The sequence below is a fragment of the Canis lupus genome, chromosome 32, assembly GCF_003254725.2.
Source record: "Canis lupus dingo isolate Sandy chromosome 32, ASM325472v2, whole genome shotgun sequence".
NCBI lineage: Eukaryota > Metazoa > Chordata > Mammalia > Carnivora > Canidae > Canis > Canis lupus.
This window is the reverse complement of record NC_064274.1, coordinates 24,075,287-24,094,452: the sequence shown is the minus strand read 5'-3', so window position 1 is coordinate 24,094,452 and position 19,166 is coordinate 24,075,287. Positions and strand designations below refer to the sequence as shown.

The 19,166-nt window shown below is 41.0% G+C and overlaps 1 protein-coding gene across 1 annotated transcript in view; it reads left to right on the top strand.

Annotated features, from left to right (window-relative positions):
- The window catches only part of MANBA (mannosidase beta), a 115,435-nt gene extending 101,497 nt beyond the window's left edge, over window positions 1–13,938 (top strand). The window contains exons 14-17 of the mRNA XM_025423089.3: window positions 3,787–3,931; window positions 7,684–7,826; window positions 8,766–9,023; window positions 11,469–13,938. Coding sequence (XP_025278874.3) covers window positions 3,787–3,931; window positions 7,684–7,826; window positions 8,766–9,023; window positions 11,469–11,693 — 771 coding nt within the window. The 3' untranslated portion in view covers window positions 11,694–13,938. The remainder of the gene's footprint in view (window positions 1–3,786; window positions 3,932–7,683; window positions 7,827–8,765; window positions 9,024–11,468) is intronic.
- Window positions 13,939–19,166: the final 5,228 nt, after the last annotated feature.

Here is a 19,166-nt window from a genome sequence, read left to right as displayed (position 1 = left end):
TTAATTACATATACAATAGTATCAAAAAGAGTAAAATATTTTTTAATGTTTTTAACCAAAGAGATGCAGGACTTGCACTGTGAAAATTACAAAACATTATTGAGAGAAATTAAAGAAATGGAAAGACATGGATTGGAAGACTTAAGATTATTAAGATGGCAAGGCTCCCCAAGTTGATCCACAGATTCAACATAATCCCTATCAAAATTCCTACTACCATTTTCAGAGAAATGGGAAAATGATCCTAAAATTCATATGGAAATGCAAGAATAGTTAAAATATTCCAGAATAGTTAAAATATCTGGAAAAAACAAATTTGGAAGAGCCAGACATCCTACTTTCAAAACTTAACTACAAAGCTACAGCAATTAAGATAGTGTGGTATTGACCTAAGGCCAGACATTAGATTGATTGAATAGAATTGAGAGTCCAGAAATAAACACCTAAGTCTATGGTCAACAAATTTTCTACAAGGGTTCCAAAACAATGAAAGGATAAGAAAAATAGTGTTTTGGACAAATGATGCCAGAACAAATGGATATCCACATGTAAAAATTAATTTGGACCTCTACCTCACTCGATATATGGATCCTCCACTTAAAATGGATCAAAGACCTAAATGTAAGTGCAAAGTCATAAAATGTCCAGAATAGGCAAATCCATAGAGTCAGAAGAAAGTGTAAATGAGTGGTTTCCAGATGCAGAGGAGAGGGGAGAATGAGAAGTTGCTATTAACCAGTATAGTACGGTGTTTCCTTATGGGGTGATAACATTCTGGAATTAGGTAGTGATGAAAATGCACAATCTGTGATTTTACTAAAAACCAATGAATTGGAAGCTACAAGGGTGAACTGTATATTATGAACTGTATCAATTTGAAACATGGCTTCGTTGGAAGATTCTTATTGTCAGGATAATTTTAAGTAAATAAAGAATATAAATTACATTCTGTCAGGAGGGCTTCCAAGGGTAAAGGGTGTGATTCTAGGGAGTGTAGCCCACCTACAGCTCTGTCATTCTGGAGGACAGGGATAATGGGTTTTTGTAAACAGCTAGCAATCTCCATCCCAGTGGCAAAGCTGGAATTGGAACCTAGGTCTTGGTGTCCTGGTCCAATTTCTTTTTACCCTACCATCTGTTTCTCCAAGGAGACTGATTTCATAAGTGTAATCAAGCAAGCTGCTGAAAATAGACTTTTTTGAAACTAAAATAAGATTTGTCTGCTAAGAGTGGGACTGAGTAGCCTAGGAAATGACTAAGCATTTATTCTTCTTATATGTAAAGATTGTCCTCTTTAGGGAAGGTTGCATGGTGTATAAATACAGGTAAATTTTTAAAGGGAAAGAGGCAGTACCAGAAATTTTCCAGGGAAGTGGGATTGTACAACATCCCTTTAAGAAGGATAGTGGGCAATGGCCTTCTGTATTTTTATGAACAAAAGTGTCATTCATTACCCTCAACTGGCACCTACTGGTTTGGGTAAACCCAGATCCATGATATTGGCATGGCACCAACTGTCTGTAGAGTGTACTGCACTGTGCTAGAGCCCAGAGTGCTCAAGAGTCTTGATTATTCTCTTTCCCACCAAGTTCAGATATGATAGGCCACTAGTTAGGGCTTGCCTAGTGCCCTGTTCTTTCATTGCTAGCAAGGGGTAGGAATCCTGCATGCATGTAAAAAAAAATTAAGTTTAAAAATCCTAAAAGATTATTAATATTTACCTATTAAGGCAGAAAAGATAAATTACAGTGAGGAGGTTGTTAGGTATACAAAAATAAATATGTCTTGCAAATAATTCTGAAAATTGAAATAGAGACTTAAAAATCAAATGTTTGTGGGGTCTAGGAAGGTAATTTAAATGGATAGGAGTATGATTATTGGGAACTGTGACAAAATGGAATATGTAGGCCCTGGCTTAAGACATTAAACAACATCCAAACAAGAAACAAAAAAACACCCACCTCCAAAAAACCAAAAACCAAAAACCACCCACCTTTGTGGACCAATTAAAATCTGTGTGAGGCAAAGGTCAGCTTAGAGACCACCAGTTTAGTTTAATAGCAGCCTCATGACTGGAACCTAGTAGAGCAATATGCAGCAAGGAGTTTAACATTTGTCATATGTTCTTACCAAAAGAAACAACACAAGAACATAAAATGTTCTTAGCTCTTACACTGAAAGAAAAAACTGGAAACCATTCAAAAGCCCAATAATTAGAGAATGATGAATCACACTGTGGTATAACTGTATAACCATTTAAAGCACAGAGATGCTAACTAGTGCCAGGGCATGGAAATGTACACATGTGAAAACTAAATGAGAATAAAATACTAAATGTATATGCTGCAAATATGTGTTCACAAAGGTTGGAAAGAATTTGGAGCAATGTAAATAATTTGATGCTGCAGAGATTTTTTTTTTTCTGAAAAAAAGCTTCAGTGAAGAAAAAGAAAAACACAGGTCACCTCTACCTCTATCCATAAAACATGTAGTTGTCCTCTGGATTAGATCTAACTAAGTGCAACCATGACTGTTTAATAGATTATGGGTTTGTCTTAGAAGTTTTTCATTTTTGCCTGAAATAGATAACTTAATTTCCTAGTCTGATATACACTGGAAGAGCTTGTTGACTTATGTAGAAGACAGGTAAAGAGTCATGTAAGTAAATGTAAACTTTAAACAGTAATAAGTGCTAAGAAGGAGAGGTGAGCAATGTTAGGAGTATGGATAGCAGGGGAAAGAGGCCTAGCTGAGGAGTGATGACTGGCCTCAAAAAAGAGGAAAGAGAAAAAGAGGGCAGAAGCTGGCAGCCAGAGGGGACCCATGTGGTGAGCAGAGAATGCAGAAGAGCTGAAAGGCCAAGGTGGCCTGAGCATGGAGAGCCAGAAGCAATGGACTGGAGGCCAGTGAGATGCAGGGGTCAGACCTGGGAAGGTCTTGGTGGTGAGCTTGAGCCCTGCGTTGGGCTTTGTGCTCAGTGTGGAGTCTGCTTGAGAATCTGTCCCTCTGCCTCTCCCCCTGGCTCACACTCTCTAAAATAAAATAAATAAAATCTTCACACACACAAAAAAGTGTATGATAACAGCAGCAATGAAAGAATGAGTTTTCAATGATGTTGCCAATAATTAAGAGTCCTTCAAAAAAAAAAAAAAAAAAGTCCTGCATGAACTTCTTTACTGCCTCTCAATAGGAACTAAATTCACTTGTCTCATTGCTCCAATTTAACATCTGTTCTGCTATAATGGAGGAATTACATTCATAAGAATTTTCACGTTATCTAAAGTCATAAGAACAATTGCTTGAATAAAAAAAAAGGGGTTAGGGATTGGACAGTATCACACGCATAATGTTACTTTCCCTGTAGAATTTTTTCTAATAAAACTTTTTTCCTTAGTAGCTATGAATACATTTTTAAAACCCATCACTATGAAAAAAAAATTAGTGTTAGACTATATGTGTCATTTACTCTGGAATAAAAGTGTTTTCCATCATTGCCTACACTATCATTAGCAAGGTACCTTTTATACCGTCCTGTTTCCTCCATCACCCAGTGTTACGATAAACGAAACACTAAGACTCCCAAACAAATCAGCCGTTGTAGACAACACTCTTGTCATGCTGAGGGTCTAGTTCCAGTTCTAGTATAATAATGGTAGCTGTAACGCTAATCAGGTTCCCTAATTTATCCAACCTGCTTTAAGAAACACCAAAAGCCTGAGTTTTCTCAGATCCAGACACTAAGGTCAAACCGTAACACCTGTGCTTCAATGTTTTCCCCTGAATCAGGTGATGCAGGCCCAGTGTGTCAAAGTAGAGACTGAATTCTATCGGCGCAGCCGCAGTGAGATAGTGCGTGGGCAAGGATACACCATGGGCGCCCTTTATTGGCAGCTGAATGACATCTGGCAGGCTCCTTCCTGGGCTTCTCTAGGTAAGTGTTGCAGCATTCTTTGTGCGCATGTGTGAGAGAAAGCAATTCCCCTGCAGAGAGGCACTGAGAATGCTGGGAGCCTGAGGGGTCAGATTAATCCGAGCGGGGTTCACAGGGGTCCTCCTGCAGCCTGTGAACTGGGGCCCGGCCACCCCGCCCACCTGCCTGGTTTCCCCAGGAGCCTTAGAGGCAGCTTAGTTTGAGTTCTGGGCTGTGCAAAGTCATAAAAGCAGGCTAATGAAGAGGGTTGATTCATGCATGTAGATCTCAGCCATGTGTCTTATAATTATTGCTGAACATTTCTAATTTAATTAGGAAGACTTTCCAGGCAAAAGAAGCATTCATTTAAGCCTCTCTTCCTCTATTTAGAAGAATTCAACCAAGTGGAAGGCTGGCCCCGCTGACTGTTAATAAATATGTCCTTTCCCTTTAGGTCCAGAAGGTCATCTTTATTTTTGCCCTGTTTATCTCTTGGGGGGGAAAGGTAGTGGAGTCAGAAATCTACGTAGGAAGGGTTATCAGTTGCAGCAGTTCAATTGGCAGTAGGAAGATGACTGGCATGGTGCCTGCAGTGCGAATTATTCTATTTTAATATTTTTTTTAATTAAGGAGTAATAGTCTTTGACATTCACTAGCGGTGATTTGAAGCAAAGGTCAGTTAATGTTAACAAGAATTTTGACTCAAAAGTGAGGCAAAGCCATAAAGTGAAAAAGCCCCTTTGCTGAGTGAGGCTCTCAAACTAGCTGTGGACACAAATCCAAAGGAGTCTGTTACCCGTGTGCTTGGGTCAGTGTGCCGAATCACCTCTTGCAGTAAATTGGAGTTTTGATCAAGTTTCTCTGACCAAACTCTTTATTGACAGCAACCAGATGAAAGAATATTGAATGAGAATCGGGGGTAGACTGGGGGGAGTAGGCTTTCTGGGATGCTTAAAACTGGACAAAGAGGTATCATTCAGAAACATTGGACCCTAACCCTGCCATCTTGTATGTGGATGAGGTCGTGGAAGCAGAGTTTGGTTTGACAACTGGGAGAGCCCAGTCTTTGTAAATCTTTCCTTAATTGACTGTACTGAGATGATTTTAATGAATCCTTTAGAAAGGGTGAGTAAACCCAAGTATAGGAGTATGATGGCAGAGCAAGCATTCATTGTCTAAAGTCTCGCAGGACAGTGTCTCTGTGGAGAGGGTCACCATCTTCTTGTAGCTGTTACAAGAAACAGGTGCCAGGGAGAAGGTGTGACAAGGTATGTTATGTCTGCTCCTGCTCTGGGCGGCCGCATAGCCTCTGTTTGATTCTACTTCGTTGGTTCAATGAATCTGGTGCTTATAGTGTATGCAGGTGGGGTGGGGAAGGTATGTGTCACCTCTTCTCCTCTAAAATGGTGCTGCTTGGAATCTATAGATTCTTATATATTTCTTTTTAAAAAATTAGTCTCATTTTTAGTTAGAATTTTACAAATACAGAAATCCACCTGGACATTTATTTTGCTTGGCTCATAAACTCGGACAGTTACAGAGCTAGTGGAAAAGCCAGAAATCAGATAGCATTTTTAGAGCTGATTATGCAGGGTATTTTTTTTTTTTATTGGTGTTCAATTTACCAACATATACAGAATAACCCCCAGTTATGCAGGGTATTATATTGACATCTATACTTTGTCACTGATTAGTAACTAGTATGTGTATCAGTGAGACCTTGTGCTTCAATTGCTGTTCTCCTATATTCTATGTGTGGCCGTGAAGCTGGAGCCGTGCATGTGAAATCTCTTCTCCTGTAATGGGTATCACACGTGAGTGTATATAGTGTATATAAGTTACCTCAGGTCTGAGCCATCTTCCATTTATGGGAAAACTTTCCAAATACAGTTGATGCTTGAACAACATGAGATTGAACTGTGCAGGTCCACTAATATGCAGATTTTTAGGGTAAATATAGTACAGTACTGCAAATGCATTTTGTCTTCCTTCTGACTTTCATAATATTTTCTTTAGCTTTGTTGTAAGAATACAATATAGAATACATAGACAAAATATGTGTTAATTGACTATTTCTGTTATCTGTAAGGCTTGATCAACAGTAAGATATTAGTAGTTAAGTTTTGGGGGAGTCAAAAGTTTCTTGTGGGTTTTTGACTGCACGGAGGTTGGTACCCCAATCCCATTTTCAAGGTCAGTTTTATAAGTTCTAGTTCATTTTATAGATCTAATATGAAAGGCCTCTCCAATAGTAAGGGTTGCAGTTGAAATTTTGGAAAGCCTGAAGAAATTGGTTCTATCTGAACTTCAAACCACATTTGTCCATCTCGACAGCTTGCACTGTGAATTCTGGACATGATACTCCCTCCACACCACACCTCCTCACCCTCCTCCTCCTCCCTACCATCTCTCTGGAAGTTGTTCCGTGATGCAGTACTTTGTGGGAAAGATCTTTTTGAAATAGAGGCATGTTAACATATTTTTTGGTTTGTGTGTTTAGCATACTAGACATGCCAACAGGGCACAGAATTCAGAGGTTCTTCAAAGCTTCTAATTGTATCTGAGCAACTGTCATTAATTGTCATCTCTTTGGATGTGCTCCTCCAGGCTGACTTGCCAATAGTATTTGTGACAATAGTTGTTTTATTTCACTCAGAGGCTTTTGTGCTCATGAAAAAGGAAGGAAAGTTTGAGTGCTAATTAATGCTTTCTGTTACTTTTTTAATTGTTTTATTTTTCCAAGTGTGTTGTTTGTTTTTTTCAGATGTACCATACAGTAATTAGACATTTCTATACAAGATGCTCACCATAAGTGTAGTTACCATCTATCACCATACAAAGTTATTATAATATTACTATGTTCTTTTCAACTTATTTTTTGTATTTTTAAAAGATTTATTTATTATTTCATTTTTAAAAAGATTTTTGTTTATTCATGAGACAGAGAGAGAGCGGCAGAGACCTAGGCAGAGGGAGAAGTAGGCTCCCTGTGGGGAGACCAATCCAGGACTCGATCCCAGGATGTCAGGATTATGCCCTGAGCCAAAGGCAGACACTCAGCCACTGAGCCACCCAGGCATCCCTAAAAGACTTTATTTATCTGAGGAAGAGAGGGAGTGTGTGTGAACGAGGGGGGGGGGGGGACAGTGAGACAGAGAGAGAAAGGGGAGAATCTCCAGCAGTCTCTGCACTGAGCTGAGACATGGGGCTTGATCTCACAACCCTGAGATCATGACCTGGGCTGAAGTAGAGACAGATGTTTAACCGACTAAGCCCCCTGGGCACCCCCTCCCTGTAACTCTTATAAATGAATACTTATAATATTATTTATACAATTGTGATATTTTCTTACAGTTACAAATATATGTAATACTTTTACTGCCCTGCAACTGATTTCCCTCTTCATCTGCATGTAGTAGATGCAAGTGTATTGGTATATTAGCTCTTGGAAGCCGAATTATGCATGAGAAAGTGCTGCCTAGGAGTCAAGTTTGGGCTCAGAGTACGGCCTGTGGCACGTTTGATTTAACTGCTTGAGCCTCTCCTTCCTCTTTGCGAAATGGGTGTTAATGCTGACCTCACCCAGATGTGAGCGTGCCATGAGGTAATGTCCCAAATGCCCCCGAAGCCTCAGTGAACATGGGTTCCTGCTCCTGTTGACTCTCTCTGCTTGCTCAGTCCCTAGAATCATGACAAGTCAGACATAGCTGGCCCATGGGCAAGATGCCCCTGATGACTTGACCCTACCCATCTCTTAACTTGCCTATTTTTAGAGTACGGAGGAAAGTGGAAGATGCTTCATTACTTTGCTCGGCATTTCTTCGCCCCACTGCTGCCAGTGGGTTTTGAGGATCAAGACCTGTTTTTCATCTATGGTTTGTCAGACCTGAGCTCTGACTGTAAGGCGAAGCTCACTGTAAGTTGCTTGGAGGATTTTTCTCTCTAAGGCAGAGGGAGAGGTGTTTTTGGTTTTTTTTTGTTTTTTTTTGTTTTGTTTTGTTTTGTTTTGTTTTTATTCTGTAGTTATTTGGTTGTGTTTCTTTTGGGAAAAAGAAAAGATAAATTAATTTTATTGAAGTATTTCTAGTGCCTGTGGCAGAAAACAGGCTGTCCTTGGACTCAGAATACTTGTATATTCAGGGTAAAACTCTACTATTAAAAAAAATTAAAAATAAAGAAAACTCTGCCATTTATCCTCTGACCTTAAGGTGTAATGCCTGGTGACTTGTTTTCCTCATCTGTGAATATCATATCTTCGTTCATCATCCTAACTTAAAGGGTTTCAATGGGTAGTGAATAAAATAATGAGAGGAAAGCAAATGATGATAAACTGTAAAGTGCCACTAAGATATAAGGTTACATAATCACAAGAAGCTAGAAATGCCCTAAACTTGACAGAAAGAAATCCTTAAAAAATGGTTTGTTAAAGTGAAAATCTGTAAAAGCATTCAGAATGTCTATGGAAAAAATACACCTGTATTTAAAATAATGCAAGGCAAGAAAAGAGGGTTGAAACTCAGAGAGTCTCAGGCTACAGTTCGGGGGACACTGCAAATAGGTCACGGTTATGGAATAAGGACAGTGCACCAGGTCCTGCGTCTTCCATGGATTACTTTATTTTGTTCTCAAAACAGCCTGTGAAGTTAGTGCTGTTATTATTCTCATTTTACATGGAAGAAGGGAGCCTTTGAGAAGTTGAGTAACTTGGTCCATTACAAAACTAGTACTAAGTGGGGCTGGGGTTAAACCCACGGTTCAGTCTCTTAACTAGTTCTGCTCTTCTTTCACCTGTTATTCTCTTTTAAAAAAATAGTAACCAAGAATGTTTGCTTTTGCTCTGTCTTGTTTCTCCCAGGTGAGAATCCACACGTGGAGTTCCCTGGAGCCCTTGTGCTCCTCTGAGACGGAGTATTTTGTCATGAAAGCAGGGAAAGCTGTTCTCCTCTATGAGGAGTTTGTGCCTATATTGTTGGAGAATTGTGGGAATTGTACACGCCGGAGCTGTGTGGTTTCCTTTTACCTTTCAACTGACAGCCAACTTTCGAGCCCAACCAACTATCACTTCCTGTCCTCACTGAGTGAGACCGTGGGGCTCCACAAGGCGCACATCACTGTAAGTGATTAAATCACTGTAAGTACTGGTGGGCTTGGGGTCACAGTGGCCCCTGCCAAGCTGTCCTGCTCCTGGGGCAGGTACATGACATCCTGCATTTTGCAGGATTTTTCCTTGGTGCCGAGTTTACCTAGGATCTGGGGAATATTAGTCTCTTCCCTCTAGAAGCAAAGCCCAAATGACTTTTTTTCTAATTCAGTGTTTGTCAAAGTTTAGGGTTCCTGCCCCTCTTGCTGTCCCTTGACCCCTGCACAGTGGGCTGGAGGAGAGCAGGAAGAGGCAGCAGGAGTCATCATCCTGGATTGCTCCTGCACCGCATTCCAGGCTTTGCTCTCCCTGCCCCCCGCCCCACCCTTGGGCTTTACTGCTTCATCCCTGAAGTATCATGTGCTGCATTGACAAGTGACCAAATCTGTGTAGAGAGTGGAGCAGCGTGCTGCGTGCTGCGGCCAGGAAACCCCAGCAGAAGCACTCTGAGTTTTTAAGTATAGTCTATGAATTTTTAAAAATTTCCCTCTACTCTCTCGGACTTATCGCTTCAAAGTAGCTTAATCACCAAACCTATAATTGCCAAGAAAAAAACTGGGATGACCAGGGTGTGTTGTTACAAACATAGTGCGGCTGGAGAATTTGCAATCTGTCTAGTTGATTGAAAACCTTTCCTAGCCTTTTCCGTATACATGGTGATTGAATGTATTCTCTAGAAAGTTTTATTCTCTATTTTTAGGGAAGGTTAAATTTGTTTTATACCTGAACTTCACTGAGAATGCTTAAGTGAGAGAGGTTTTTTTGGCATTGACTTCGAAATAATCATATTAAAACTCAGTTCTTGAAATGAAAACATCTCTCTCTAATTTATAGTAAAGTATTCACAGACTGAGATGTAAGTCATCTGTAACAACTGATGGGTAACAGCTATGAAGGGAATGTCATACATTTACACAGCTTCTTTCCAGAAAAACAAGAACAACAAAACCAAAAAAGTGTATATAGCAGCAGATAAATTTAGGTGGATTTAGGATTTTAAAATCTTTTTCTGTTTCCTAAACCAGACCTTCATTACCTTGGGGCAAATAGGTGTGGGAGAGAAGTGGGACTTGTTCCTTCCTCCTACCTCATTTGGATTTCAATGAGACTTGCCCTTCCTAAAGTGATATAATAATAGTGATAATAGTTCACCTTTATTGCAGGCTTAACATAGGCCAGGCACTTAGGTGTGCTATCCCCTGTAGGATGCCAGGAAGTTGTTTACCATATCTCCCTGAAGCCAGGGTACAAGCTTGAGCCCAGGCTCTGCAGTCATATATAGATAGGAGACTTCAGGTCCGAAGAAGGCAGTAAGAGGAACCAGGCACCAGTGTCCCTTCTGGCTTTGACCTTGAGCAACAGTAGCTGAGGTCTCCCTGGCAGCCTGGCAGGCTGGATGTGAATTGCACGCCTGTGACTGCTTTAGGGTCTTCACCGAACAGCTGGGCAGCATGATTTGGGAGTTTAACATCTAGCTTCAGACCCGAATCTCTGAAACTCCGAGAGATACCTAATAATACATTTTGTTAAATTCTTTTTCTGTCTCCTCCAATGTACAGTTTCTTGTGTATGACTCAGAATCTTGCATGAGGTGTAAGGCCAGAATTACATAGAGTAGAAGTTGCGCCTTGAAATTTGTTATGCCACACATCACGTCCAACATCAGACCTATGGTGTGGCATGCCTGCACGTTTGAGGGTTCACGTTTCATGTCAAAGGCACAGCTTTAAATACCAGATCACTCTCAGCTGCATGCTCACACTGAGAGAACCTGACAACCCCTACCCTCTGGGGCACAGCCCAGCCTTTAGCATGTGCTAATTGGCTAGCTAATGACAGGGTTTAAATTGCACTTTCCTTTGCTGATATGGTATGGGATTCACACGCGTTAGAAGTGCTAACAATGTGATTTTATGGTGCTATGCAATCAAAGAGAAAAAGCTCTAACAGTAGAGCTTTTGTAAATGCCTGGCAGGTGGCTGTCTAGATTGCTGGATCTTTCCAGAGGATAAGCTCCATGGTTGTGCTCCACAGCTAGCTCCACATTATACCCTGAGAAAGTCATTGAAACTTCCCAGCGCTTAGGCCAAAATGTTCCTGTCTTGATCCCCTGAGAAAAACTCTAACAGATATAAAGCTTTGAGTGTCTTGTGAAATATTCTCCTTAATAACTGGAGGCTACATATTTCTACACGTGGTTGGAGATTACAATTTGGTAATTTCCCACAGCCTTAAATAAATTTCCACGTATTCTTTAGTATCTGACACAGTGCATGGAATATAGGACTTTGGCAGCTGCAGAGCCAAAGCTCTTGGAGATGCGCTCCTTGTTGGCTCACATAAATGTCCTGATCGGCACTGTGCACAGAATAGATAGGTCTTGTCTCATCGTCCACTTAATTTATCTTTTTCTTTCAGGCTGTCATCTCTCAGCAAGGTAACACATTTGCTTTTGATCTGGAAACCTCTGCTGTCGCTCCCTTTGTTTGGTTAGATGTAGGAAGCATCCCTGGGAGATTCAGTGACAATGGTTTCCTCATGACTGAAAGGACGCGGACTGTATTATTTTACCCTTGGCAGCCCACCAGCAAGAGTGAATTAGAGCAATCTTTTCGTGTGACTTCCCTGATGGATATTTACTGAGGGATTACAGGTTGTATTTTCAGCGGACACTGGAATAAAGCATTTCTAAGGCACTGGCTGGAGCTGAAGACAACCAGAGAGAAGATGAAGCAGCTAGGAGATGTGTCTGCCTGCTACCACATGCCGGATTCATCTCTCTGTGAAGAGTTTGTACGGCGTGTTCTGTCAGTGAAGGTTGTTCTTCAGTCTGTGCCAGGACTGCGATTTTAGCCCTCCCCCTACACCTCCAGTGCCACATGACCCAGTTATAACCCAAACACCTCTTCCTACCCAGAAAAGGAAGTCCACACGTTGTCTTGTCAGGAAATCATAGGAACATGACAGTTGCAGTGTCTGTGGAGCCAAATTTGGAAGGTTGTGAGGTCATGTAGGTTTCTTACAGTTAGCTTTGAAAAATAGTGAATTATCAAAATGAGGCTGCTTTGTTGTTATTCTCCGAGGAAATGGAGATTCAACTGTCACAATAGATAGGGATTTCTGGGTAGTAGTTGTATTGGTTGTTCTTGGAAAGTTTGAGGCATTGATTGCTGCCATTTGATTACTCTCTTGGGTAGGATTCTTTTTCATTTGTGGGTTTTGTTATAAAATATTGTTTTGACTGGGATGCCTGGGTGGCCCAGTCAGTTAAGCATCCCACTGTTGGTTTCAGCTCAGGTCATGATCTCAGGGTCATGAGATTGAGCCCTGAGTCAGGTTCTGCACTGGGTATGGACCCTGCCTAGGATTCTCACCCTCTGCCCCTCCCCACACTTCTCTCTCTCTCAAAAACAAATACTGTTTTGGCATTAACAGCTTCTTTTTTCAAAGGCCATTTAGAGTGATTCTCCTTTGAAAAATAAGCTCACATTGAAATGGACATCACTGTGGTCACCCTTGGGTGTCCTAACATTGTCACCCATAATTATGTGTGGGTTATAGATGGGGCAAAATCCAATGAACTTTCCAATTCAAAGGCTGTGATTTATATTTGATTAGATTTATATTTGTTAACCCTGGCAGCAAAGTTGTACTTTTTTTAGCTTGGGTTTAAATCATTTTTACTAATATTGATTATAAATTGCTATAAAATTGTTTTATTGAGCATGATCGTTTATAAATTGCTTTCATAATGAAGCAAATGGAGCAAAATGTTAATGGAGGATATGTAAAAATTCTTTTGTACTGCTCTTGCAACCTTCCCATAAATTTGAAACTGTATCAAAATTTAAAAGTTATATAAATTGCATTGACAACATGGTATTTCATCTGTGGCTTATTTAATCACTCCATAAACATTCAACTGTGTCCAATACTGTGCTGGGCATTAACTTCCCTTTAGCTCTGGCCAACTTTTTATTCTATTTGATAAACTGGGAGAATTTGAAGAATCTGGATTAAGGTATTTGATGGGTTTTCTCTGGGAAGAATCATGGAATTGGTTATGGAATGGAATGGCAATGAGAGTTTGGCTTTAAAATCAAGACTAATTAGATATAGATTTGGTTTTAAACCTGAGAAGGTTTAGGCCACAGTTCAGTGACTAAAAAGAAAATAAATGCATGCAATCCAGGCCTCTCCTTCAATATATGAGTTTCCTCAGTTATTTCAATATATAAAAAACAGTCTTTTGAAAACCTAGGACTTGGGGATACAACTCAGAAGATTCTTAGTTGATAAATACACAATTTTCTTGTCAATGTTGAAATCCTGTCTCCATTAAACTAGAGAATTTTCTAGGCCAGGCACCCTGTGAGGTGGGCTTTGAAATTGATGGACCAAAATTTATATCACAATTCTGCCCTTTCTAGCTCTTAAGTTACTTAGCTTCTGTGTTCGGTTTTCTTATGGTGAAACGGGATTAAGTACACTCCCCTTGTAAGTTTGTTTTGAAGAATAAATTTGAAATTGAGCTAGGGGGCTAGGCCCAGAGCTGGCACATAGTAAGGACTCTGTGAATGCATGCATCATCCTGGGGGGTGACCCTCTTGTCCTAGGAAGGGCTGGGCTTCTAGCCACACTGACATGGATTGGAATCCAGGTTGTGAGGCTGATTGGTTATTGTGAGCTTGGGTGACTGCTTAAACTGGAGTTTTTCTCATCTGTAAAATGGAGATAATTCTAACCTTCAAAGTAGTTGTGAGGACTAAACAACTGGAACAAAATAAGTGCTATTTAATTGGTGGTTGTAATTTGTTTAACATCATAATCATTATTTCCCAATTAATACATGAGGCAGGAGTAAAAATAAAGGAAATTTAAAGGCAAATGTCTTCTGGACTTTTTTTTTTTTTTTTTAAAGTAGGCTCCATGCCCAGTGGATCCCAGTGCAGTACTTGAACTTACCACCCTAAGATCAAGACCTGAGCTGATATCAAGAGTCAGTCACTTAACCAACTAAGCCACCCACGTGCCCCTCCAGATATATTTTTAAGAGGCGAGAAAGATATCAGAAAATTTGTAAAGGAAGAATAAATTAATGAACAGACATAAATATGTGCTGACAATAACTGATTCAAGGAGAACAATGTGCTGTATACACATTATTTCCATAAGACAATGGTAGCATTGTCTTCCACAGCTCATGAGTGGCACTGTTTAGTCATCACTACCATTTAAATAGATTTTATTTTGCCATACATACTGGGTTAGAGTCTGATGTATTTACTCTTGGCTTTGGACTTCCGAGAAGACTTTTCTGCTAGTAGTTATGCAAACATTAACAGAGAGAATGGAAAGAGAAGGATGGGGTCCTTCTGCCATGCTGGATGCAAAGCACATTCCAGAGAGTGTGAGATGAAGAGAGGTCAGTTCACAGGATTCCATCTTCTCATTTGAGAACCAAGAGGACAATAAAAATGGTAATTTTCTCATTCACATTCACTGTAACTCTTCTTATTTTTTTTTTCTTACTTGACTTTTCATTGTGAGAGGTTTTCAAACCATGGGAAGTCACTTAGAAAATAAAAAGGAAGATTGTTTTCTCTGTTGGAATGAAAGTGAACTGGAACACAGTAGAAATAAAGCTGACTTTCCCATGCATTCCCAAAGTGACAGGGACCTGAGACAGAAGGAAGAGTTTCTTGGGCTCTCACACATGAAATTTATTCCCCAACTTGGTAAGATTTAGGGAGAAAACAAGTAGACATTTCTTGTGCATGAAATTCAAAGCATTTCAAAATAAGCCCTGCGAATGCAATCTTATCAATTCATTAAGCACATAGAATCAGAAGGGGCATGCAGGGGGGTATTTAGTAATAGCCTGAAGTGAATGGAGAGATTCTTGTTTTCTAAGAGACTTAACAGAAAGCATCAACCACAGTGATAGTGTATAAGACCCTAAAAGCACAGAGAAAAACCAGTATTAAGACACGTCTATGTTCTGACTCTAGACTGTTTAACTTGAGAATTTACTTGTTAATTTACTAAGGATTTATTGAGGGCACCCTGAGCAGCGGGCACTGTCCTTGTCACTGGGGGTATCGCGATGATAAAAGGCAGACAAGTGTTCTCACTACTGTCCATTGTGGGGGTGTTGTCAAAAACCAACCTCTGTACTTCAGGGCCAAACTATAACTCAAAGACAGAGTTTGGGATAAAGAGGAACAATAGCTTTACTGCTTTGTGGGGCTCAAGAGGCTGCAGCAGGCTATGGCCTTCAAAAACTGTAAGCCCTCCCACCACCACTGCCACCCCCAGGTAGGGCCTGGGGAGTTTATAGGGAAGTACAGGATCTGGCTGGTTTCAACAGGAACTGAATAGGCTGCCAGCTTCCTTCATCCTGTTAGTCCTTTTCAGGGTGGTCCTGGGTTCCAGAAATAAAAGGCTAAGAAGGGAAAAGGGGAGGTTTGTGGAAGAAAGGACACAGGTTACTTTATTTAAAGATTTTATTAATTAGTTAATTATTTATAGCAAGCGAGCAAGAGGGAGGGGCAGAGGATGAGAGAGAGAGAGAGAATCTCAAGCTGACCCCATGCTGACATAGAGTCTGAGGGAGGAGTAGTGTGATACCACCACACCGAGATCATGACCCAAGTCAAAATCAGGAGTTGGATGCCCGGGGCACCTGGGTGGCTCAGTGGTTGAGCATCTGCCTTTGGCTCAGGTTGTGATCCCGGGGTTCTGGGATTGAGTTCCACATGGAGCTCCCCACGGGGAGCCTGCTTCTCCCTCTGCCTCTCTTGTGTCTCTCATGAATAAATAAATAAAATCTTAAAAAAAAAATAACATGATAAAAAACAAATGAAAAAAAAATGTTTTTCAATTGAGAAAAGAGTCTTAAAAGATCCTTGCTGTAGTTAATGCAGAAGAAACAAAAAGCACAAGACCAGGTAGTTAGTGAGGCTGGACTCTGAACTTGTGATTGTTAAGCTGAGGCTGGGCAACCTGCCAAGATTTGTCTTTGAGCCCTTGAGTAGGGGCCAAATCTGGAATGGGCTCTGCAAAAATAAAGGGACTGCATCACTGTGTCAGGCTTTATCACTATCTCTCCTTATATCTTAGACACAGGTTACTGAATCCTGCCATGAAAAAAATATTGGCAACAATAATGCAGCTTAATCCCTTAGCTCGGGTCTCAGCCTTCACAAAGGTTTTATTGAGCAACAACTTGTGGCACGTTATGCACATAGTACAAAGTACAGTGCTGTACAAATGATATCAGCAACATTAAGTGACCCAGAAATCCTGGGAAATGGGATGTTAGGTTCATGGAAATTTCTGGTTGAGTACTAGTAATCATTTCCTGGCTTATCATCCACGTGAGAACAATCCTCTTGTTCTTACTCTGTTATTATTACTCATTAGGGCTTTTGTAAAATTTACCTGATCCTGAGAGTCAGTTCACATATACCCAATGGTTGAGGCCGACGTAATGGGCCAGGCCATCTTACAGCCATATCCCCTTCTTCTCTGCTAATAAAGGCAACTTTGTGTCCAGCCCCAGGGACTGAATTGTAGTTGGTTATACTAATTTTATTCTCTGCCAATGATTGGTCTAGGGTGAAGCATGTGACTCAATTCTGGTGAATGAAACACAAGTTGACCCTTGATGTGGAGTTTGGGGTGGGAAGGTTTTCCTGCCTGACAAGAAAGAGATCTGAGGAAGAACTCTGCTGTTGGGTGCAGTTGAGAAGTTGCTGTGTGAGGACTCGATGCTTGGAGCTGTTACAGCCTTTTTGTGAGCTTGAAGGACACATTGTTAATACCAGGGGATGTCAGAGATGTTAAACTGCTGAGCTAACCCTGCAGTCTTCTAACACTGGTCTGCTTATGAAAAATAAGACCCTATTTGTTTAATCCAGTTGTAGTCAGGTATTCGGATTTTATAGCCCAAAACATCCTAATTGATTATAGCGGCTAAGGGTGTGGGTTTGAAATCAGACTTACTTTTATGTTTGAGTTCCAGATGCAAACTAGTAGGCTGTTTGACATTGCAAATAAGTTACTGAGTCTTTCTGTGCCTTAGCTTATCTTTAAAAGTGAGAGGGGCTCATGGGTGGGCTCAGTCAGTTAAGCGTTTGCCTTCAGTTCAGGTCATGATCCCAGGATCCTGAGATGGGGCTCCACATCAGGCTCACTGCTCAGTGAGGAGTGTGCTTCTCCCTTTCCCTCCCCGACCTTCTCTCTCTCAAATAAATAAATAAAATCCTTTAAAAAAAGGCTGGGGGAGTAATATGGGGAGCCTCTGTGGCTCAGTCAGTTAAGTGTCCAACTCTTCATTTCAGCTCTGGTAGCGATCTCCAGGTTGTGGGACCAAGCCTGGCATCTGGCTCGCCACTCAGCATGGAGTCTGCTTGGGACTCTTTCTCTTCTCCCTCTACCCCCATCCCCGCTTGTATAATAAATAAATAAATTAAATAAATAAATAAATAAATAAATAAATAAATAAATAAATAATAAAATAATGCTAATGAAGACTAAATTAGATGATGCATAGAAATTGATAGCGCACAGTAACTATTCAACAAAATGTTAGCTATTATAATGATCATTTCCTCTGTGTTAAGTCATCAAAGAAAGCCTAGGCAAGTGGGCAAAACAGGAACTTACTCAGGCACTGGGTGATGGCTGGGAACAGTATCAGTCAGGGTCGCTGCTGGGAGTAAGGGGCCAGCAGTGGCTCCCGGAAGGGGAGAGGTAAAGACCTTGATTCCTTCCCAAAGCCTTAAGCTCATCACCCTACCTGGTCATCCTGAATGTATAATTGTAGGAAGCTTGTCAGGTCACACAGGTCATATTTGGCCAGCAGATCATTTTGTTGGTGCTAATAAGGATTTGAAGAGTTAAATTACTTGCTAACATTTTTAAAAATGTGAAATCTAGATCTATCTATCTCTGACCTTGTAATGATAAAAGAAAACCACTATTGGTTTAATCTAATCATAGTCAAGTGTTCTTACTTGTAATCAGAAGCATTCAAACAGATGCAGGCATGCGCTGGGAGGTTAGACACAGCTGGGCCTTGGAAAGAGTGGTGTGGGCGCCTGGGTTTTCTCTCAGCCCAGGGCCTCCTAGTCATCACTTCTCTGCACTTGCATGTCTCTAGTAAGGAAGGCTATGGAGGCCCAACTTGCCCAGGTGAGTGAAGAGCCCTGCTTTTTCATCACCGGAAGCCAGCCTAAGTTGGGTGATTGGCATGCTTCCCTATCCCTATTTTTGGTACTTGAACAAAAATAACTAGATTTTGTCTTGTTAAAGATCCAAATCGTGTGTGTGTGTGTGTGTGTGTGTGTGTGTGAATGTGAGTATGTGTACACACATAAAGGCCCCATGTAGTACAGTGCCTATGAGTTCATGCTCAGATATGGAACCTCCGATGTACAAATTTGGTTCCAAATCGTACTGAACTTGAGCAGATCACTTAAGCTCCACACCTCTGTTTCCTTATCTTTAAGATGGGATTAATAGTAATTAGGATCTCATAGGATTGTGAAGATTAAATAAGATGCAGAACGCAAAATGCCTAGGATGAGCAAGTAGTAAATGCCGGCTTACAAGGCTTATTCCTCTCAGTAAGGTTGCCCTGGCTGGAAGGATCAGGCCTAGGAGAGTTTACATTTTTCTTGCCAAAAGAAAAAACAATTTAAGTCTTCTCTGCTAAGGGAAAATAATCATCAGGCTTCTGTGACCTGAACTGAAGGAAAAACACTGAGGCAGAAAGCCCAAGAAGTTTCTAATTCCCTTTTCTTGTAAGCCGTTTTCCAAATTTGTCGAAGTAAAAAAAGTTGAGTAGCAAGAGGCATACCAGCTGTTGCATGATTGTGCAAAATTCTGCTGCTTCCAGCAGAGGCCTCCTGTGCACAGGAAATGGGGCTGCTGATAGGGGAGGGGACGGAGGCGGGCCAGGGCACTGGTTTCCAGGAGGCTTCCCCTGAAGAAGGTAGGGAGGAGGCTCTGGGGAAGAGCCTGCAGAGTCTCCCCCTGCACCCGCCCCCCAGCCCCTCTCTGCCTCAGAGTGCTGGAACCCAGTGCCCTGGAATGGATGAGTCTTCTTCA